This window comes from Centruroides vittatus, unplaced genomic scaffold (assembly GCF_030686945.1).
Source record: "Centruroides vittatus isolate TY-2023 unplaced genomic scaffold, ASM3068694v2 contig_89, whole genome shotgun sequence".
NCBI classification, from domain to species: Eukaryota; Metazoa; Arthropoda; class Arachnida; order Scorpiones; family Buthidae; genus Centruroides; species Centruroides vittatus.
The window spans coordinates 1,821,194-1,843,446 of record NW_027122580.1 but is presented as its reverse complement, the minus strand read 5'-3'; the positions used below and the strand labels follow the sequence as shown (position 1 = coordinate 1,843,446).

At 33.1% G+C, this 22,253-nt stretch overlaps 2 protein-coding genes across 2 annotated transcripts; one reads left to right on the top strand and one right to left on the bottom strand.

Moving 5' to 3' along the window:
• The first annotated feature begins 11,609 nt into the window (after window positions 1-11,609).
• Window positions 11,610-13,028, top strand: LOC136983843 (G-protein coupled receptor 161-like). Its single transcript, XM_067280714.1, has 2 exons — window positions 11,610-11,731; window positions 11,852-13,028. The coding sequence occupies exon 2, from the start codon at window positions 11,853-11,855 to the stop codon at window positions 12,807-12,809; it is 957 nt and encodes a 318-aa protein (XP_067136815.1). The 5' UTR covers window positions 11,610-11,731; window position 11,852; the 3' UTR covers window positions 12,810-13,028.
• A 3,529-nt stretch (window positions 13,029-16,557) lies between these two features.
• LOC136983835 (meiotic nuclear division protein 1 homolog) lies at window positions 16,558-20,367 on the bottom strand. Its single transcript, XM_067280703.1, is given in 7 exon segments — window positions 16,558-16,877; window positions 16,948-17,107; window positions 17,175-17,282; window positions 17,640-17,783; window positions 17,785-17,814; window positions 17,897-17,962; window positions 20,303-20,367. Coding segments are annotated over 7 exon segments (618 nt in total). The 5' UTR covers window positions 20,306-20,367; the 3' UTR covers window positions 16,558-16,770.
• Between the last annotated feature and the right edge of the window lie 1,886 nt (window positions 20,368-22,253).

Genomic DNA, 22,253 nt, shown 5'->3' with positions numbered 1-22,253 from the left:
ATTAAGGATTTTGTAATTTAATCTCGTTCACTGGTGTGATAAGCCCGCATATATATGTGTCTATTTGATCTAGACTAAATGTAAAACAAAATTAAGGGCTAAAAGCAATAGATTATTCCATAAAATTAAGGATGTTCAGAAATGCATTTAACTTATCGCTACAGAATATTTTGTGTTGTTTAGAAACGTTTAAATAAAGGGTTAAACATAGAAATGTCTTGTTATTTACTTTCAAAATTAAAAAAAAAAAAAATTAAGTAGGGTCATTTTGACTCAAACCATCCCAGTAAAGGGTTTAAACTTCTTTTCCTTCGCATACTTTTACACAACGGTTGGAACAGGTAAAGTTAGTCTTAAAAAATATGTAAAAATAGAAATGAAACGAGCTACTATTTATTGTGACATCGGCATAATGCCGGGTTGCAATTTTTAATCATACTTCGTTCTGGAGATTAAGGAAAGACAGACGGATGGACGGACAACAGTGGGAATTTATGTCTACAGTTTTTTCAAATTGCAGCCCAATAATGACAGACAACTTTATGAAATCACTAGATTCATCAAGGAAAGAAAGGTTTGCAGAAACAATGGAAAGAATGAATCTCACTTATCTAACACATTAGTCCTTAAACTGTGATGCACGAATATCCTATCAGAGGCTTCAACATCCTCACAAGAGATCCAGAAAGAGGCCTGAAGATATGTTTGACACAACAAGCAACAATAGTGTATATTTATTATAGATATATTTATATAAATCTATTTAGAGGAGGTTTGTAGCAAAGAAAAGTTTCATAAATGCTAATCTAGTAGAAGCAAACTAGAAGGCAGTGAAGTAACTAATAAAAAACCAACCAAGATGAAAGTTAATAAAATGGTAAACCAAATTTTCTATAAGTTGAAATCAAAAGATTGACAACTAAAACGAAAATACTGTATAAATGTTTTGGGTTATTACTTTACTGATGGGGGATTGATACCAGTGGCGTGCCGTCCACGGAAGCTGTGGAAAGTGTGTCCATTATATTTTCTAAAATATAAATACAGATTATGCGATTATTTTCATGTTTTAACGTACTTTGAATTAATTAAAATTAATATTTTGTAACCGCATTGTGTATCTTATTTCTATACTACATGTGAAAAAAATGATAAGATTGCTATTGTATGTTCGAATATAAATTCGTATAAGCATATTCCCAATGGAAGCGCCGTATTGTCGAATAGGGAACAGCTTCCACGGCGAAAATACATATGGTGTAAAGCAGCCGGATTACAGGCATTCGCGTATACGCTTTATAGGGCATCAACCTCACGCGGTTTAGGGGCCGTCCATAAATTACGTAAGGGTGATTTTGACCATTATAGACCCCCATCCACCCCTGTGTAAGAAACAGTAATATTTTCTTTGATCTCCCCTTTCATATCTCACATAATATTTAGACATGATTTTATAGAAAGATTTTAACAAAAAAATTTTTTATTAAACCCTAAAAACCTTAGGTCCAAAATATTAATTAACTAATTAATAATTATATATGTACTATTATTTATAAAAGACTACGTGAACAAATTTAAAAATTTAATAAATTCGAATGAACAATTTATTTTAAGAACTTTATTTTTTAATTATTAACAATCTTTTTATCATCATCATTAACCAACATCATAATATTCAGTTTTATATTAATTTTAATTTTCACAAAAGGACGCAAAAAACTTTGACAGATCGACTAGCTAGTGCACGTGTAAACAGAAACTTCATACAAAATAAAACAAGAGAAAATAGAGAGAAACCACATTCCGTTGCCATATTGATTACATCTTGGCAAAGGCCAAGAAAATGTGCTAGGTGCACCTGGGGACTAAATCATAAAGCTTATAAAACTCTATATAATGGGGCAATACAACCGATGCTACTTTACGAGGCCTCTAGCTGGGGTCCTGCAACTAGTAAAATTTCAGAAGCAAGTAAAAATTACTCTGTTTTCAAAGACAGTTTGCCATCGGAATTTCAAAGTGCTGCAGAACTGTTTCTACTAATTCCTCTCTGATTCTAGCGGAGCTTCTTCCTTTGTCACTATGTATTGTAGAAAAGGTTCTAAACTACTACATCAGAACTACAAACATCAAAACTCGACAACGGTCTCTTCTCCTATCTACGGCTGTTCAAATGCTACCATACTGCAATTACCCTATCTCTGATCATCCCCAGGGTACTATACTTTTGGTGTCATCAGCTTACTGCATGGTTATCCATGCAGACATCAACACAGATGGGTCCAAAAGCCCCCTTCGTGTCTGTATCTTCCTCCAAACACATATTTTGCCCAAAATATGTTAGAAGGCACAGATACCCCCACATATGAAGAAGATGCTGTCTACCAAGCTGTTTAGTGGGACATTTCACTATCAAACAAAACTCTGTCTATCAACATTTACAGTGATTTTTAATCTGTCCTAAAGGCTCTATTAAATCCCACTTACAATAGCAATAAAATCACATATTTACAAGATTTTTAATACGGTGCTGGATATAAGATAACTTTTATATCGTGGCCATACTGGCATACTAGGAAATGAAAAAGCCGACTTTGAGGCTAAGTCAGCTGCAAATAACACTCGCATCCCTCTCTCACACAGCAGCCTTAAAAATTATATTTATGACAACGCTATTCAAGTCTATCAAGTGCTATCAAGTCACACTTGATGGCATTAGTACAACCAGCGTTCTTAATAGAAACTGCCAAATTGAAGCCAAATTCTCAACGAGATCAAAAAATAAGAATATTACGTAAGACGAGATCTATTACCCCTCTACCTTGAGTAAGAAATCGTAAGAAATTCTCGACCCCCATCCACCCCAAAATACCTTACGTAATTTATGGACGGCCCCTTAGCTGGTGGATGCTACAGCCCAAAATATCGTATAATGCTTCCAACGATTCTATCCGGGACCGACTCGGCTTCCCTATCATCGAATGTCACCGCACGCCAGTGATTGATAGCTAATCCTTGAACGCTAGTACTATCACTACAGTGATATCAACTATTTACACAAAAGTGAGACACACTGCCCTTTTCTTAACCTTGGTGACTATGTGGTTTTTGTTTATAACTAACTTTGTATAAAACTTGCATGTTAAAAATAGGATAATATGTAGGCTATAATAATAGTTAATTTTCTGCATTGTTGCAAATGATTTTATACGGACTAAAGCATCCACATTTTTATTAATAAGATGCAGATTGGACACGGATGAAAATTTCGGGAAGCCCATTAGAAAGACAAAATTATGGGATAAAATTTCTGCAATTCTAAAATTCGTTGTCACAGTTTCTCAAGCAGAGTGTGATAAAAAGTGGAGAAACCTCGAGATAACATATAAACGCAACAAAGATACGACCAAAACCCTTATAGAGAAGTCAGCAATCAACTGGCCTTATTTTAAGTTATTTGATGAAGAAAATGGTTATAGGGTGGATATCGGGCCTCCTGACGATATCATTTCTTCTGAGCCAACTTAGCTCATCCCATCTCCAGACCGACAAGTTCCTTCAGTCTATCCAGCCACTCTGAAAATGGCATTACTGGAACCAGTTCTATCGAGCGAGCCACATCAGTAAAAGCATTTAAAAAGAAAGAGAGAGGAAGAGCCACCGGAGTAGTTCCAGGCTGGGACTGTCCGCCGAGAGAAGGCCGAAGATAAACAGGACACTTGTGATGGCAGGAATTTAAAGAACTGGAGGAGAAGCGTTCACAACAAGAAAAAGAACTCGAAGAAAAGAGACCGCATACGATGGTGGTACGCTCTCGAAAGTTCAAAGATACAACGTTTTCCATTGACGATACATCTACCGAAGATTCGGATCATTTTCCTTTACGCGAAGAACCCGATATCTGTCTGACTGAACAAAATGCCACGTCTTATCTTGCCGAATGTCTGGCAAAGAAAGTGCTAGCAGCCTTAGGTAACTGTACACAATGCCAGTTAATTTTGATAACAAATAATTTAGAAAAACATCGATTGTACTCAACGAGGAATATGATGATACGCAACGATTAACATATTCATCAAATAATTTAATTTAATAAGTACTAAAATTTATTTTATTTATAAACATTTTATCAGAAATAAAGGAATTACTAAGCAATAGTCATTTTTTAAATACGTGTTTTGTTAGAATTTAACGTTTTGGCTAGTGTTCCATTCCTGTCATTACCATCGAAGACGTGTTTTGTTTATAAATCAGTCGTTATCTCTAATCAAATTATAGAAATATCGCAATATTTTATTCTTAAACTGAAAAAATTACACAAAATGTATTGTTAATCTATTCGAATATTCATCTAAAATAATATTTAACTATTTGCTGTTATATATTCAAGAGACGTAAGCATAATTTCTCTTAGTAGGATCAGTCTTTATAATACGAAATATAAATTGTTCTATTTATCATTTGACGTATCAACACCGATCAATTCTCGATTTATTCACAGTAGTTAAGTGAAAAAGTCAATTATTGTAATTGTCATCGAGTGTCATTTCGACTAATATTAAATATTCATAAAAGATTACACCCCTCTTTTTTCCTTCTTGGCGATTTACAAAATTTTCCTATTCTATTTAATTAAAAATTCAAAGATTTTACATTTGCTTTTTTAATATTTCTTCTCCGATGCGACCCGGGATAATTATTGAATAAATAATCTTCGCTTCTAATGAAAATTACCTTCATTTGTAAGAAATTAATTATTCTACATTCCCTTCCCCTTTCCCTATTTTTATATGTAAATAGACCCTAATTATTCTTCTTACAACTTCTTGAATTTACAATTTATTCTGATCGTTCCGCCATCTTCCATCTACTTGAATCGATACTTATTAAGATAAAACTTTTCAATTCACTCATTATCTCTTCATTGACATTTCTAATATCAAATATAAATATTTTTTTAAAGTACAAATTATAATTTATTTTAATTGTATTACACTTTTTCTAAATACAAATTTTTGTTGGCGATTTACGCATTTTTTAAAATAATTTCGTATACGATATAAACGATATAATTAATATATTAAACGACGCGGCCAGTTGGCTGCATAAACCAGGGACTAGCTACCACCGTTTAGTGGTTTTATACATTAAGCGTGGCTTCCAAACGGCTCGCTCGAAACCAGCGTCTCCCCGCAGATGTACCTCGGCTGCAGGAGGATCATACTCCGTAAACGACGTCACGTTTTCCCCTAGTTTCATCACGCCATCTACACCACCCACAAGCGCATACAGTACTTTCTACCTCACGATTACCTTTCTAAAATGGTTGCTTAAATTAAATGCTTCCGAGAACTTAGATGTATACTTTTAAAGTTTATTATTAATTTTATTTCGTAAGCGTAAGGTTATAATTTTCTATAGATAATGCTTACTTATTAATTAATATAACAGAATTGTTCTTTCGATATTAAGTACTGTTATCGTACAGAAAAATTAATTAAATTTTTTACATAGTAACGAGCACTAAATAATTGATCGTTACCATATAATTTATTTATTAAAATTAAGAATGTTTAGAAATGCATTTAACTTATCGCTACAGAATATTTTGTCTCGTTTAGAAACGTTTAAATAAAGGGTTAAACGTAGAAATGTCTCGTTAGTTACTTTCACAATTAAAAAAAAACTAAGTAGGGTCATTTTGACTCGCACCATCCCAGTAAAAGGTTAAAACTTCTTTTCCCTCGCACACTTTTACACAACGGTTGAACGGGTAAAGTTAGTCTTAAAAAATATGTAAAAATAGAGACGAAACGAGCTACTATTTATCGTGACATCGGCACAATGCCGGGTTGCAATTTTTAATCGTATTTTTAATTTAATTTAAAATACGCGCCGCCCACCTCAAATTAGTAATGACTTTCCCCCGTACATCATACTTTTCCTTTAATAACGAGTCGTGCCGTCATTTAACATCTTACGGGTGAAAATTTTTGAATCGAAATAACGTGACGTCTGGTTTGCGTGGGAAGTTCGTGTATAGTTAATCGGGTCACCTAACCTCTAAGATTTCTATATCTGGTCTCGTATTTCGTCTGTCTAATTCCTTTCTCGAAATTAAGGAAAGACGGACGGACGACAGTGGGAATTTATAGTTGTACAATTTTTTAAAATTACAGTCCAATATTAAAATAACTAACAACTTTAACTAGACACGGTTCGCTTTCTGTCCGAACACCAACTACGAATCGAGTCGATATTATTGTTTCGGGGTATCTACGACGATCGCTCGCCGCTACTGCGACATTAACGTCGCCTTTGGCAGAAAAAATAAAAAACTTCCGGCAATGAGCCGCTTAACTTTCCCAGCAACATTTTAAACTGCACGTGTGCATCTGTTACGATATTTTATTACTAAAAACTTTTTAAGTTTTAATTATTATAAAATGTCACAAAGCTTAATTTTGAAAGTAGAAGTGGATTTTCTTAAAAAAATTTAAATTCTAATAACGAGTAAAATCGTCATTAAGTCCGACCCCTCTTTATCTCCCCATTCCCTCCATCTTTAACCACCGAAATTTAATAACAGCAATCCCGAATACACAAACTTCCCTGCAAAATTTCAGAAAATTTCAACAAAATGCGCAGAAGTTATTAAGCTTCAAAGAGGGTGAACAAAATCTTGCCCACACACGCTAACACGCATACTTTAAAAAAACTCGATTTATATATATATATCGACGTTTCAAGGTCCCGAGTCCAGAAATGTAAAAATCTTGCCGAGGCGTTTTTTGACCCATCGCCATACTTCCATCTATTATATACCCGTACAGCAGAGCCGCGAAAGTAAAACTCGCACGCTCCCGCTAGCAACGTCGGACATTGTCACTTTGACTCTATTGTATCTCGAAAACGCATCACGGACCCCCGACGTTAATTACATTTTTGAAATTCGTCGTCTCGTATTGTGCAAAACGACAAAGTTCGATCGAAATCGGCCGATCGCATTTTGAGAACGAAATCGATTTTCTAAGCACGTAGAAGCTTCGCAAATGCTCTGGCTCGATAAAAACACGAAAATGCTTTATGCGGATCAAATTATACATATTTTACGAAAAGATAAAAACATAATTTGATATAAATGTTAAGCGATTTTAATTTTAGTAACTATATTTTTGCTTATATTCTTATCTAAAAGGAAAACAAAACATTTCAAAACTTCTTTCAGAAAAAATCAAACGGGTGTTTTAATTAAATACGCTTCTATACCAAAGTTAACCGTTTAATGTATAGTGTTTATAGTGTTTTAACTAGTACAGAAATCCATTTAATTATCTAAAGGTGTTCCACGTTCGTTATGCAGACACTACAAAAGGTAATTGCGCTGTTGATTTATACAAAGTCGAATAGTTTACAAACTGGTAATTCGTCTCATTATTATTATTTAATGTATGAAATATACATTTTCTTTAATTCCTGTCGACACATTTCTCTCGAATTTTAACCCTAAGTTTTACTGAAATAATAGAATGTTTGAAAGTTTTCTTCGTGTGAGAAAAGTTTACTTCTTATAGTCAAAACTATTTTCACCAATTAATCGGTTATAAAACAAAATGCACTATTGTTCGGGAAAACTATTGGTTAATATAATAAAATTTAAAATTCCGTCAGCAAAAAAATAATTGCCGTTTGTTTTCAATGAACGAAAGTGTTTGATGCAAATTTTATCTCAAGAATAATAATAATATAGAAACTTATCCCTTTCGTTCCTGATTATTATTATTATATTTTTTTCTCAAAACCGAAGATACGAAAAGGGTCATCTCTTTTAAAGTCAAATTGAAGATTTTTAATAGAAAAAATACGAGAATTAATGTGGTGGTTAATGAAGGTTATGAGGATAGAATGGTTAATGTGAGCTTAGGTATAACAAAATGGCGGCACTTCCGGCCGCCATCTTGATTACGACTATCGGCGAAAACATTTATGCAAATTTGGCCTGGCGGATTATTAGACACTAAATCCCTATTTTATATCTATTTTATGTAAAAAGGTAATTATTAAATTGAAAAAACAGATTTACTTACATTAAGATGCTTCTTTTCCCTTCTTCCGACGCTTGTTTTCTACAACAGTCGATTCTGACGGACCGGTCCGATTTCGTTTCTTCGCTCTTTTTTGTAACATCACATTTCTTGCATGTTTCCTTTTCCACTTTTTTCTTATTAGTACAAACGGGAGCGGCAGGAACGGTCTCCGGTTCTTTCCATTCGGGAATTCTGCCAGATCCCGGAAAGATCTTTCTTAAATGTTGTAAGAATACATAAAACCTTTCGCCGGGTTTCTTACATGGCCAATCTAAAAACTTCTTGTACATAAATGCATACGTGTACGAATCGGATAGATCGTCGGTATAATCTTTCGGCAGATTTTTTTATTTTTTAAATACCCCCAGAGTCTTTCAATATTTTGGGTGTGATCGCCAGTAGTTGGATTAACGAAATTTTCTGAATGCTTGACTGTTCTATGTTCAATACCGATTCCGTGCAGATCGTCTATATGCGTATAGCCTTTCCACTCGTCGGTCAGGACTGTACTCCCGCAGTTAACAAATTTAGAAATTATCCAGTTTAAGGTGATTTCGGAGCGATCGTTCACTTGACAAATAAAGCAGTTCCTGTCTTCTCTGCATATTCCACCGACAACCCATTTTGTACTTTTCAACTTCCGTTCTTTTTCATATTTGCGCTTGCATATGACTGTTTCGTCTATTTCTACAGTTTTGTTTGGCCCGCCAATTTTAAATGTAGTTAAATTATGCATAGCAACCATCATTACAAAACGGATGTGGTTTGACCAGTCTATTCCAGCTCACTTAAAAATACCTGAGGCTAAGGCGGCAGTTGTAGTAGAACAGTCTAATCCAATGTAATGCCACGTAAACGAAAAAATTCGATTCCACGAGATTTTGCCGCATTTTCCTTTAAACGTTCCCTCAAAAGCTGAAGAATCGCTTCTACATGTTTGGCATCGCATAACACACGATTCTCTGTCAATTCGATATTTTATTTTACATAAATTAGAACACTTTTTACACACATCCCGTACGTGCTGTATTCCTAACGTTACTGCTAATTTAAAACCTTTGTCAATTCGGGTATCAATACCCAATTCGGAAAGTCAGATTCGAACAATTGAAAAAAACGATCGAGAGGTGCATTCGGCCCAAAATGCTTCGGAATCAATATTAAACGATCCCATTTTTAACAAATTACTATTAATAAATAACTAAATTGAAAAATTAGGAGTTTTAAAAAACTCAAATTTAGTATTAACGCAAAATCTACAATTCTCCTACCGTGTCTCCTCACAAGGGGCGTTTCAAAAATTAATTTGCATAACACGACACAATCGTCAGCAGCTCCCTCTACTTCGTAAGTCATTTAGTCATTGCATTCGAGATTATCGGAAGTGCCGCCATTTTGTATACCTAAGTTCACATTAACCGAAAAGGGTCATCTCTTTTAAAGTCAAATTGAAGATTTTTAATAGAAAAAATACGAGAAAGCATGGTACATATGTGTACTAATAGGATTTTTTTTTTTTTGGTATCTATATATACAATCGAGAAAGTAATGAGCCTTGTGACAATTACTCATTATCAAAACTTCCTCGGTGTCTTGCCATTTTATACATAACAGATCCGTTTCGGTACATCCGAATGTAGATTCTCTCCATTTGAGTTTCCTTGGAATGGTAGGTACCGTACAGTACATTTTTGCAGTTAGCTATACAATTACCTATTGCAGAAAAGTAAGTTTCCAATAGATTTACTCTAGTAAAAAACGATCAAAACGAAGGACTACATCTAGGACTTTTGTCTCAGCAAGAAACTTGACAACTCGTTCTCCAAGGATTAATGCGTCATTTGCAACTGGTGAAAACCTTTACCAGAGTATATATTTAGGTCGTATCACAAAGAAGCCATAATTTGATACTCCGTTTAGTTGGTTTTAGGAGCATAAATTGTTTTAGTGAAGAGCGATCTTCGAATTTAGTCATCGAACCTCTACTTTGAAACTGATTATCTTGACGACATTTACTAAATGTGTATTTAAAGCAAAAAATCAGTTCGTGGACATAATAGATTTTGGAGCCTTTGAAGGTTTTTCTGGTGGAGCAAAGTAGAGTTTAGTAGTAAAAGCGTAAATCCATCGTGAGAAATAATGGTTTCTATAGCTCGATTTCCCATTGACTCTCGACTATTAGTAGCCGAGTGGATTAAACCACTAAACTCTGCAAAATTACACATCTGTCAAGGAGAATGCCTCCCGGGAGGATAAGGGAAACTGGCCCCTATTTAAGTGTTGCAAAAGTAAAGAAACCCAGAAAACGCCACAAGTTCGGCTCGCTGGCGAAGCGCGAACCCGCGCCCATCTGCTAATGTTCAATGGTTTTATCCGCTCCGCCACTGATGGGCACCGGAATGATTAGGAATTAACCAATTCGAATCAAAACGCCTACAAAAATTTCTAAAGACTCAAAAGATACTCGAACTCCAGACTCCCAAAGTATATCCTTCGGATTCGTATCAGTGGATTTTAAAGATTAGTATTTTTTATTTTGAATCCACGAATGATAAAAAGTAACGATTATATCAGTCGATCGATTAATTCACGCCAGGCATCGACATATTGTACAGTAGGATATGATCGGCCACAATTACGCCCATTAAAAGCGGACTAATCGCAATGGGATAGACAAGCGTGACTAGGGGACCCCGATCCGAGCTATCCAGATTAATTTCATTCAGAAAGGAAAAAATCTATAGATTTCAATTAAACCATGAAATATTAGAGTAAGAAGAATTTTTTGAATAAAAAAGTAACTCCTCAATATAGGAACGTTACAAATACATTTTCTTCTTTAAATAAGTATTTTTTAGATAATCTTACTAATTATTAATCCATTGACATAAATTGTAGATATATTTTTAAAGTATCGTCACTCGCAATCAATAACTTGTAGGGTGGATGTACTGGAATCGTTTTTAAACTTTTCTGTCTAAAAAACTCTGTCTTAAAATCTAACAAAACTAATCAAATTTCTAAATTTATCTTCTGACCTTATAGAAGAAATAAAATTTCAAACCTTCTCGAGCAAATTCCTATTGTTTCGCAGTTATTTCATATGTAATAGTAGTATGAAAAAGACTCCAAAATTTATTTATTAGGTAAGTTGGCTGTTAGAATTTTTGTGCGCACGTGCAGAGAGTAATGTGCTAAAAATAAATTATATTTATGAAAAATATTTATAAGTAATAAAAAAAGCAACATACAGTCATCCTCTGCAACATTTATGACTACAAAACAATATAAAGCCCCTTTAAAATGATTACAGATCGTCTGTAATAATCCAAGTTTTTTACATCCCCTATTTTTGTTTACGGATTTTGAAAGTTTCTCGCTGGTGTAAACAACAGACGTTTTGACTTTTAAACATTTTCGGGTTAAATTTTCAAATCCAAAAAGATGAATGTACATAGTATTTTCATTGTGCTTCTCCAGTGGCATGATGCAACACACTGAACCGCCAAGTCACTATGGTAACAAGACCGACTTCCTCCTTCTGTGGAAGTATATATAAAAGCCGTCACGTGCCCGATTGAGATTACAAACAATGAGAAGTTGGTGCACAGATGCCGAGTCTTGAGTCTTCTTAACTTCGAAAGGTTGGTATTTTCTACGGTTCTTAAAGGCGTTTTACTTAGGAAATATTAAGACAGAAATTTCATTAAAATTTCAGAAATTTTTAACTAATCTTAAATTTTCACTTATTTGTTTCTTTACAGAATGATTACTGTTGATTTGCAAAACGCTACGTCTTCGGAAATTAGTGACAAAATGGAGGCAATCTTTCTGGCCACCTTGAATGCTGGAAGTCTGATCATCAACAGCTTGGTGTTCCTACTTTTCTACAGAAAACCCACCCTCCGCACTTTTTCTAACAGATTCGTATTGAGTCTCTCCCTTTGCCATATGGTGCAATCAGTGTTGCAAATGCCGTACGTTGTTCTGTCTGGTCTGTTCGGAAGGTGGATTTTTGGTCAATTATGGTGTAACATATCGGCTTCTCTGTCCATCTGTCTCTGTTTGATCACTGCCTTTTCTCTCCTCCTAATCGCTATCGATAGATGTTACGCAGTCAACAATCCTCTACATTACACCATGACTTTCAATAAAAAACTTAATTACCTTCAGATAATCGGGATCTGGATGATTTCTGTCATCTTGTCTCTTCCTCCCGTTTTAGGACTGTTCAGAATCGAGTACAGAAGATCGTGGCATTCGTGTTCTATATTATGGTACAGCAGCACTCCTAGCCTAGTGATCTACTCTACGGTGCTTACCATCAGCGGATTTTTGGTCCCATTCATAAAATTATGTCTCACGTATCGATCCATGTATTTGGCAGCCAAGAAAAACAGTGCCAGAGCACGTATGTATCCTTATAGAAAAAAATTGAGTTCGTTTAAGTTGGGGGAGGAATGGAGAGCTATCAGAACACCTCTGATGGTCGTAACTTCTCACGTAGTGTCGACGCTCCCATTTTATCTAGTACTGGCGTTAGAATCTTATAGCAAACGTTACGTTCGACCCGACTGGTTGATGAGTATTGTAAACATCGCTCTATTTAGCAGTTCCATCATCAATCCGTATTTGTACGTGTTTCGCAATAAGACGACCAAGAAAGAACTAAGAAAATTAGTATACTGCAAGAAGGAAGAAGGTTGGTTAATGGGAGAATGACTAACTCGAGTTTCACTGTGGTATTTAACGAAAGGAATTGCATCTAAGAACTTTTAACGCTATAAAGTAAGAAAAATTTGTTTCTTCTTATATCTGTGTTGACCTAAATCAAATTGTAGGCTCGTTTTATATCTTGTACTGTGTCACTTTCAATGTGAAGACATAAAACAGTCTAACTACATGTATTTAGATTCAATTAACCTTACAATAAGTAAGACTTTAAGCTGTAAAGAAGTGTATTTTGAATTACGTGAAACAGAAAATCATTTAAAATAATTTATTTTGACGTAGGTACATAAAATTTTCGATGGACGTGCGAATTTTTGTATATCGTGAAGTAATTTAATGTGTATTTTCTTATCTTAATTAAATATTTAAAGATTTTAATATTTAATTATGAGTTTAAATGTGTTTATTATGAAAAGTGAATGAATGTTTATATATATTCATGGTTTTTTCTAGTATAATAAATGGAATGCTGAAAAGATTTTAAATAAATAATTATTCCTGATTTTTCTAAAGTTTGGTTTTTTTTTAATTAAATAAATTAATTAATTAAAATTTCTAAACCGATCTCACATTTTGAACGCTGTTTAAACTATAGTGTTATTATGCGTTCGTGTTAAGTAAAGGAAAATTTAAGTATTAAACCGGTCATTGCCACTTTTAATTCACTCCAAAATTAAAGAAAAATCTTATAAATATATTCGAGACTTTTGAATATTAACAATATTTAGTACAAAATACGAGTTTCGACACTTATCACGTTGTGTAAACGTCAATTGACGACACAGAATAACATCGCGAGTCGTGTTACACGCACAAAAGGGGATAGACGATGCGGGGATGATGGAAATTCGGACAGGCCACCGGAAACGACCAGAAATATCCCGATGTAACGAGGTTAAATACGTAATTTCCGGAGATCGAATTGACTTCTGGACCTTCGTCTAGTCAGAACTTAACTTTTTTGGCTTCAGTACAACTCTTAATTAATTCTCTACTATTACATCAGATAGAAACACTTAAGAAGGAATATCTAGTTTTAAAACAATTAAAACTTAAAAGAAACCGGTTTTTTTAAATTTCTTTTTAAACTTTCAAGCTGAATAAATTATAAAATATTATTAAATTGTTTAGAGAAGAATATATGCGATTTCTTTCTGTATACAGAGGTTGATTGCCACGTGTGTTAAAGCTATCTACAAGATAAGCGACCACCTATTTCAGTGTAGATACTCGACTACCCGCAGATCTGAATGAATAGAGTTCACAAAGTTTAATCAGGAATGCTTCTCTTTTAAAATGTTATACACGTGGTTTGCTCTTATATTTTCTGATGAGAATCAGAGATAAGAAAAGGGGGTAAAAATAAGTTTACAAGAGATCATCATTAGATGAATTAGTTCAAGAATCAAGCTACATCATGTGACTTTTTCCTCCCATTTGTTTTGAATATGTGCAGGTATTATAAACAGATTCCTCTATAAGAATTGAATATATTATTGGAACATAAACAAGAGAACACACACACACAAAAAAATAAAAATACCGTAATTTAACGTTAGCGTGTGTTTTTGAATAATATCATTAATTTCTTAAGAACATTGTGGCTATTCTTCATTAAAAAATAAGTCCACGTAATTAAAAATTAACTACTAAACTAACCTATCATAATTAGGCTTTAGATGCATTAAACTCATCCTTAATATATTTAACTAGAATTAAAAACCATTTTTGTAGCTTCTGGGTTGTAAAAATTATTTTAAGTTATAATTATATTTAATAATTAATTATAGTATATTTGAATATTTAAAAAAATATTAGTCATTTTTATGGTTTAATATACAATTTTATAGGCTTTAAAATTGTGAGGAGAATAATTAATTCTTCTAAAATTTATTTTTTAAAAGCAATATTTAAATAAAAATATATCTGAATTTCATAAATATATACATAATAAATTAAAAAAATGGATTAAAAATTAAATAAATAATGTCAAATTTTGAAGCAAATTATTACTACAGAGTAATTGGATTCAATACTTTAGATATAAATCAGTTGAAATATAAGGAAAATGTAATTGTATACATTTAATAAAAGAATAATCTAACAGATTAGAAAATAATTTAGTATAAAAGGAATGTAATTGAGAAAAAATATTTTAAAAAAATATAAATTTGTGTTTTTAGGTTTGTAAAACAGATATATTTAAATATATAAAAGTAAAAAGGTAAAAGAAAATTTATTTACGCTTTGTACTTTTTAAATGAAATAATCCTTTTTATAAATTTGTAAATCAGATGAAAAGTCAGACACGAAGGAGTTTGGGTTTTTTCCTTTCAGACGACTTTTTTGAGACGGATTTAGAACGGGAACTTTCTCTTTTATATAAGAAAGAATACATTTGTTAGCAATCAGTAATAATTATTATATTTTTAAAAATAAAAAAATTTGTATTTTCTTTAAAAAAAATCAGAAAATAAGAAATGAAGTATTTAATATCCTTTCAAATTAGAAATAAAACTAAGAAAAAATAAAATGTAAAGCTTCTAATACACCTACATTAATTTCGACAAAAACTTCTCCTTCTTTCTTTTTTAACAACTTTGTAATTTATAAAAAAAAATTTTCCTGACAATATTTTAGAACAGATTTTCTCACAATATTTTAAAATAGAACAATTAAACGACGTGCAAGGTCAATATCCTCCGTCTTTTTTAATTCCCCGCGAAGACGTTAACGCCAAAACTCGCCAAAGAAATCTCGAAAGATTCAAAAATCGGAAACCTTAGGTAAATACGGTATATTTTAAAATAAAACAATGACGACTAATAAGCTTTGAATGACTTAAAAGTAAAGAAATGGCAGGATGTCTGAAATGATTTTTCCTATTTTTGAGAATTATGTAAACCAAAGAAAATTTTTCAAGTTTGTGTTTTATCTACGAGATTTTACATATATAAAAATTAATGAAAATATTTTTTAAAAATTTTGTATTTATAGAAAGTCTGGAAAATTATTTATTTTAATCTTTATAATGTTTTGCATGAAATTATTAAAATAAAATAATTATTCTCTGTTATTTAACCATTTCATTTATTTCTATTCAATTTTAATCAAAGTTTTCTCAGTTTGTGAGACTTGTTTGGTAATATTTTTTTATAGTAGCATAAATACTTTCAAATTCCCAGCGAAGTTTTTTGTACACTTTAGTATAGCTATTTATTATGTTTATGTGAATTTTGATGCGTAAAATCAACAAAATTCATTATTTGTGTAATGAATTACCGTGATTTCTTACATCCGATTTTATCAATTTGTTCATCCGTAAAACACAATTTTAAAGCTGAATAAAATATACAAACTGAGAAAATGTTGATTAAAACTAAATAGAAAGGGAAAGAAATGGTTAAAATTGATTTTTTCTGTACTCTAATAAAGTTATTTTTTATTTTCTAAATGAAATTTGATGTGCAAGAGCAATAAAATTTATTATCCTTGTAACAAATTCCATTGTGTTTGCACATGAAATATGATTTTAAATTCTATGTAGATATATTGTTATTAAGAATTAATTCTAAGATATTAAATCGTGAAAGAAATTTATGTATCGTCGTAAGAAGAATATTTCTTTTTTTGTTTTAATTTTTGTCGTAACTCTATTTCTATAAAAATAATAAAATTTTATATAGTTAAAACATAAAAATAAAATTAATTCAAAATAAATTTATATAACTTTGAGACATTAAAACAGTTGTTGGATTTATATAATCATTGCAATTGAAAATAAAAGCAAAATTTAAAATACTTTTTACATAACTATATAATATAAACATGTAATAAATGTATTGTATTCTTTGAATAATGCAAATTTAATAATTTACTAAGAAAAAACATATTAAACTTTTTAACAAAAAATATAAATTTGAATGATGTTGATAATTTATTAAAGAAAAACTTAGTTCAAATAATCTATATCTTCTGGTATGGAAAACTGTTTGTTTATAACAGATTCTTCAATAAAGAATTTCTTTTTGCACCAAGATTTCAGAGCATATATGTTATCTATAATATCATATATATTTTTAAAATAAAATTTGAAAAAATTACATATAATTATAATAAAAGTAATTACCAGTCCAGCGATTTGCAGCTTCTTTGGCAACCACTGTTTGGTTTTTCATTGACTCTAGCATCTTTGGATCACAATCCTGATATTTTTTCAAATCGGACTTTAATTTGTCTTTTTCTTTCTCCACTGATTCGAGTTCTTTGAGTAATTCGATTCTTTCATTCTGTGAAGATTTAATATTTTAATAAATAAAAATAATTTTTAGTTACCTTATTTCTTTCTCAAAATACCGTTTCTTCTTTTCCAACTTGTGCTTTGTTCAACTGCTCTGTTAAACCACTCAATTGTTTTTTACTTTCCTCTATTTGTGTTTCCAAATCTTGAAGTTTTCTTTTTCTCTGAAAATCATATTAGAAAATTTGAGTATGTTTTGCTGATATTTTTCATCTACACAAAGCTTTCTCTAATTATAAATTCTATAAACTGTTGAAAATCACTTTTTATAGAAAAAATTTCAAACAGTTTATAGAATTAAACATTTTAATTCCAAAATCATGATGAAAAAAATTTATTGTAAATAAAATTATTTTTATGGAATCAAATAATCGGTGTCATCATTTATTATTTATTCTTTTGTACAATAAATGATGATATAGTAATAGAGTGTGTGTTATGTGTGTATGTTTGTATATGTAAGTTTTTGATTAAGATTATATTAAAACTTTAAAAATATAACTAATTAAAACCAAGCTTACACTATTGGTAGCTTTACTGGGAAATGACCAAAAATACACGCTGGTTCCAATTTTATCCGTATCGACGAGACCGTCGTCGACCAGGCTCTGCACCACGTCTTTGACCGACTGCGAAACAATCCCTTTCTCTTTGGGTGCAATTTTTTTCTAATTCTCTCAACTGAAAAACTTCTTTCTATAAAATTTGATAAACAACAATTTTTGTAAAACAAAACTTCATTTTAATATGTTAATTTTTATTTGTAATATTTACTTACTCTTTCATAAAATAACTGAAGCATTCTTTGTCTTTTCTCTTCGGCACTAAGTCCTTTTCTTTTAGACTAGAAATTACACAAATGTTTCAATTTATATTATTTTATATAATTGCTCGTATTCAAACAAATATACGTAGGTAGATAATGAACAAAAGCTAACCAAAATAATATATAATGATAATACATAAGTATCAGTAACTATAATAATAATTATAAAAACCTAAATATTTTTATCATCATTAAACATGTTTTTCTGAACAGATCATCTAAATTATATGTTGAGGCTAATACATAAACTGCCAAAATGCCTATGTTAGAATGAGTAGAGAGAAAGATTTGTTTTCTTAAGTCTATGTTAAATTTGTGTTTTATATATATATATGTTATAATTACATATCTTGTATAATATATATTTCTAATGAGCAATTATTCATTGTGACATCATCACAATGCTGGGATGCAATGTTTAATCATATTTTTAATTTATTTAATTTAAAATATATGCTCTCCACCTCAAATTAGTAGTGGCTTGCCCTGTACATCATACTTTTCTTTTAACAATAGTCATACTGGTCATCTATTAACTGCTTTCAGATGAAGTTTCAAATTGAAATAATGTGACTTCTGGTTTGCATTGAAAGTTCATATAAAGTTAATCAGGGTTTCCTGCCCCTAAGATTTCCATACACGGTCTTGGATTCATCTATCTAACTCGGTTCTCGAGATTAAGGAAAGATGGACGGACAAGTGGGGAATTTATGTCTACAATTTTTTCAAATTGCAGTCCAATTATATATTCAAATATGAGTGTATTGTCCATATATACCGAAGTACTTATCTATAAAATAGCTTCTACTATTAAATATGCTTTTTCTTCTAATAGCTGAGCTAAATTTCAATAAATTCAATAATTACTGTATAAACTGAAACTACTTATACAGTAGTTATTGACTTAGTTTGATTCCTAAAATAATTAATGATTACTCATTATCATTAATGAGAATTGTTCTGCATTTCCTTATATGAGGGAAAAATTGCAGGTTATAAATACAATTGGAAAAGTTAAAGCTTAAAAATATATCGAAAAAATATATCACAATTGTAGACAATGTTCTTTATCTTCATAATTTCTTTGCACTAACTATAGCATGAAAAGAAACAACTTAACATACAAAAAATCTAACTCATTCCTATTCTTCCAGTTCTCGCCCTTCTCATCTGGCATCACATCACGTCACACACACAGCTGACAGAGCATAAATGTTCTGCAGACACAACACTTGCAGAACATTTTTTGCACAGAACTATCATAAATTGTTTTCCTGTGTGTTTATTTGACTTTATTTAAATCATTGAAGTAAACTGAATAAAGTTAAAACAATTACAAATTAAAGTGTCTTTTTGTAACTCTACCACCCTGCGGACACTAAGAGGAACTCCGGTGCCGAGGTTAGAGTGGATTTCTGCACCAAGACGACTTTTCCCTACCATTTGTGGATTTAACTTGGCCTACAAAGGAGCATTCGGGCAGTAAGGAACGTGGCCCGGTATATCTGGGACAGATCATCCACAAAAAATTCCCAACGTTTCCAAACCAGAGTCAAATTAAAGTCCTTTAAATGTAGTAAATACAGCCGAGAGAAACTTTTAAAAACCGGCATCTTGTTTTTAAGCCGTAACCAATCTAATCAAAGAGGTACGAGTACATCTCCGAACGAGACGGTCGGGACCGTAGATCACATCCACGGGAACCATACCCGTACATTTGACCCTTTGCAAGATACGGTCCCCCAAAATCGGTCAACTTCCGGACGACGTCACACCACGGAGACCATCACATTTAACTATTCGGTCCAGGCAATTACGCCGGCTTCGAGTAGCCCACTCGACGTCACGTAGTTTAACGGGTGCGCGAGGCCCGCCCCGGCACCAAGCGACACCGAGAGGCGAGCAACAACGAGCACAAAGCACACGACTACGTGCAGAGCGCGGGTCGAGGCCGGCCGCGGCTCGCCTCGACTGCCCGGAGCACGGAGAATAGGCAGCAGTACCAGTTCACAGTAAAATTTCGTTTTACGATCTGATTTCTAGAAAACCACGGTAAGGCGAGGCTTAATCTTAGTGCATCGAATCGATATTTAATGCACTAAGATACTTGCTGAAAGTAATTACTTGGACTTTATAACATCATAAAGATAATAAACAGAAAAGGACTTCTAAATATGACATTTCGTATATCATAACCAGAAATTTAAACAAGTCGTAAAAGCGGTCTACTATAATCTGTTTATATTTTAATAAATTAAATAAAGCGATTTTACAACTTTACTAAAATATATTGTCTCCTGCCTTGGTCAATTACAGAATTTATTAAATTTGCTTAATTTGATGTATAAAACGAATTACCATTTTCGTAAACAATCCGCAAACGTCATCCAAACTTCAAGATTCCCTCCTCGACGCGTCGCTCCCTGCTGGATATTTTAGTTATTAACGTTATAATAATTTTACCAATTAATTATTCTATTAAAAATCATATAATTATTTGATACGTTATAATTTTTAAACATTTATTTCTTAAAATAATTTTATTTGTTCCTATTTTATTGATCTCACACCTCCCGATTTGCAGTAGCGGATTAACACCTTTCGGGGGGCCCTTTTCTTTTTTTAACTCTTCCCGCCCTGTGGGCACTGAGAGGGCCTCTTTTAGTAGGCCCATTATGGGTTCGGCCAGGCCCACAATGGGGCGACCGGGTGGTGAGGGACGGGGCCCGACATATCCGAACGGACCACCCCCCGAAAAATTCCTGGGGATTTTTTTTTTTTTTTTTTTTTAACTCTTTCCGCCCTGTGGGCACTAAGAGGGCCTCTTTTAGTAGGCCCATTATGGGTTCGGCCAGGCCCACAATGGGGCAACCGGGTGGTGAGGGACGGGGCCCGACATATCCGAACGGACCACCCCCCGAAAAATTCCTGGGGATTATTCGACCCGTTCGGATTCGATCCCGGGTCCCCCAGAGCGGTAGGCTGCCACCTTTACCGCTCGGCCATCCGGCCGTCGCATTATCTACGTTAGACGTATGTTATCGTAACTGCCGAGTTTGATAGCAATTGATCGAACTGGCTACGAGTACATAGCGGAAAAACAAACAAACACATCCTTATTTATATATACAGTATATAAATTATGATATATAATTATAACCATAAAATTGCTTTATTTTTTCTAATTTCGAACACTTAATCTTGTGTATTATATTACCTAGTTGATAATCAGGCAGAGGATACAACACAACTTACAAAATGAATGCCCAGTGGTGATATTCGAAATATTTAACAAAGGGTTCGCTAGCAGAAAATTTTTCCCTGACAATCACCGACAAACAAACTGGAAGTTTTGGCTAGAAATAAATACAATACCTTTTCTCGCGATATATCTAACAATCAGTGGCGTATTTGGAACGTAAGGGGCCCTGGGCGAAGACCAGGTAACAATAGTATATTAACTCTGTCGACCTTTCTTTTTAGGCAGAGAAATTTTTCACCCCGAATGGCACTGCTCATAATAGACAGATGTCATCGTCTCTCGAAAAACAATATCCTTTTTATTTCGCTGTCCATAGCCCGACGTGTTCCACAGCCATCTTGTATTATCTCGCGCGCGTGAGATTGTGGGATCTCTCTTATGACTGGATCTAGTTTCGCGAACTCTCTCGAATCGATCGCGATTAAACCTCGTTTCGGTCGAGATCGAAACGGTCGAGAGAGATCGCACCGAGACATAATCCGCCCTCGCTCACAATCTAGATTGAAATGCTCGGTGCGAACGGGGTATAAGGCTCTAGTTTAATAGTATTACAGAGTATAATACGTATATTTTAATATGTTTTTTTTTAAAAAAACAAAACCACTGAGAAATGTTCCGTGTGTTTAACAAGGTTCGGAAAAACTGAAAATTTTAACAACGGGTTCGGGCGAACCTGTGCGAACCCGCTGAATATCACCACTGTGAATGTCCAATTTAAAAGTTACATTAATTACCTAATGGCGGTAGCAGTGGCGTAGCGCGGGCGTCAGCCGCCCGGGGCAGAGGAAAATTTCGCTGCCCCCTTATTTAGGTATTGTTATTATTTATTGTGAAATTTTGCCGCTCCCTTAAAGTGCCGCCCCCACTACGCTACGCCACTGTAGCCAGAAAGACAGAAAATGGCTCGTTAAGGCTTATTTTTAAACATTTTACAAATCTCGTAAACCAGTTTTTTGAACTGTAGAAAATTATTTTTATGCGAGAAACAGTTTTAAGTTCATATAAGCCTGGCGCGTTGTGAAGGGTCCGAGTTCGACTCCCGATCGC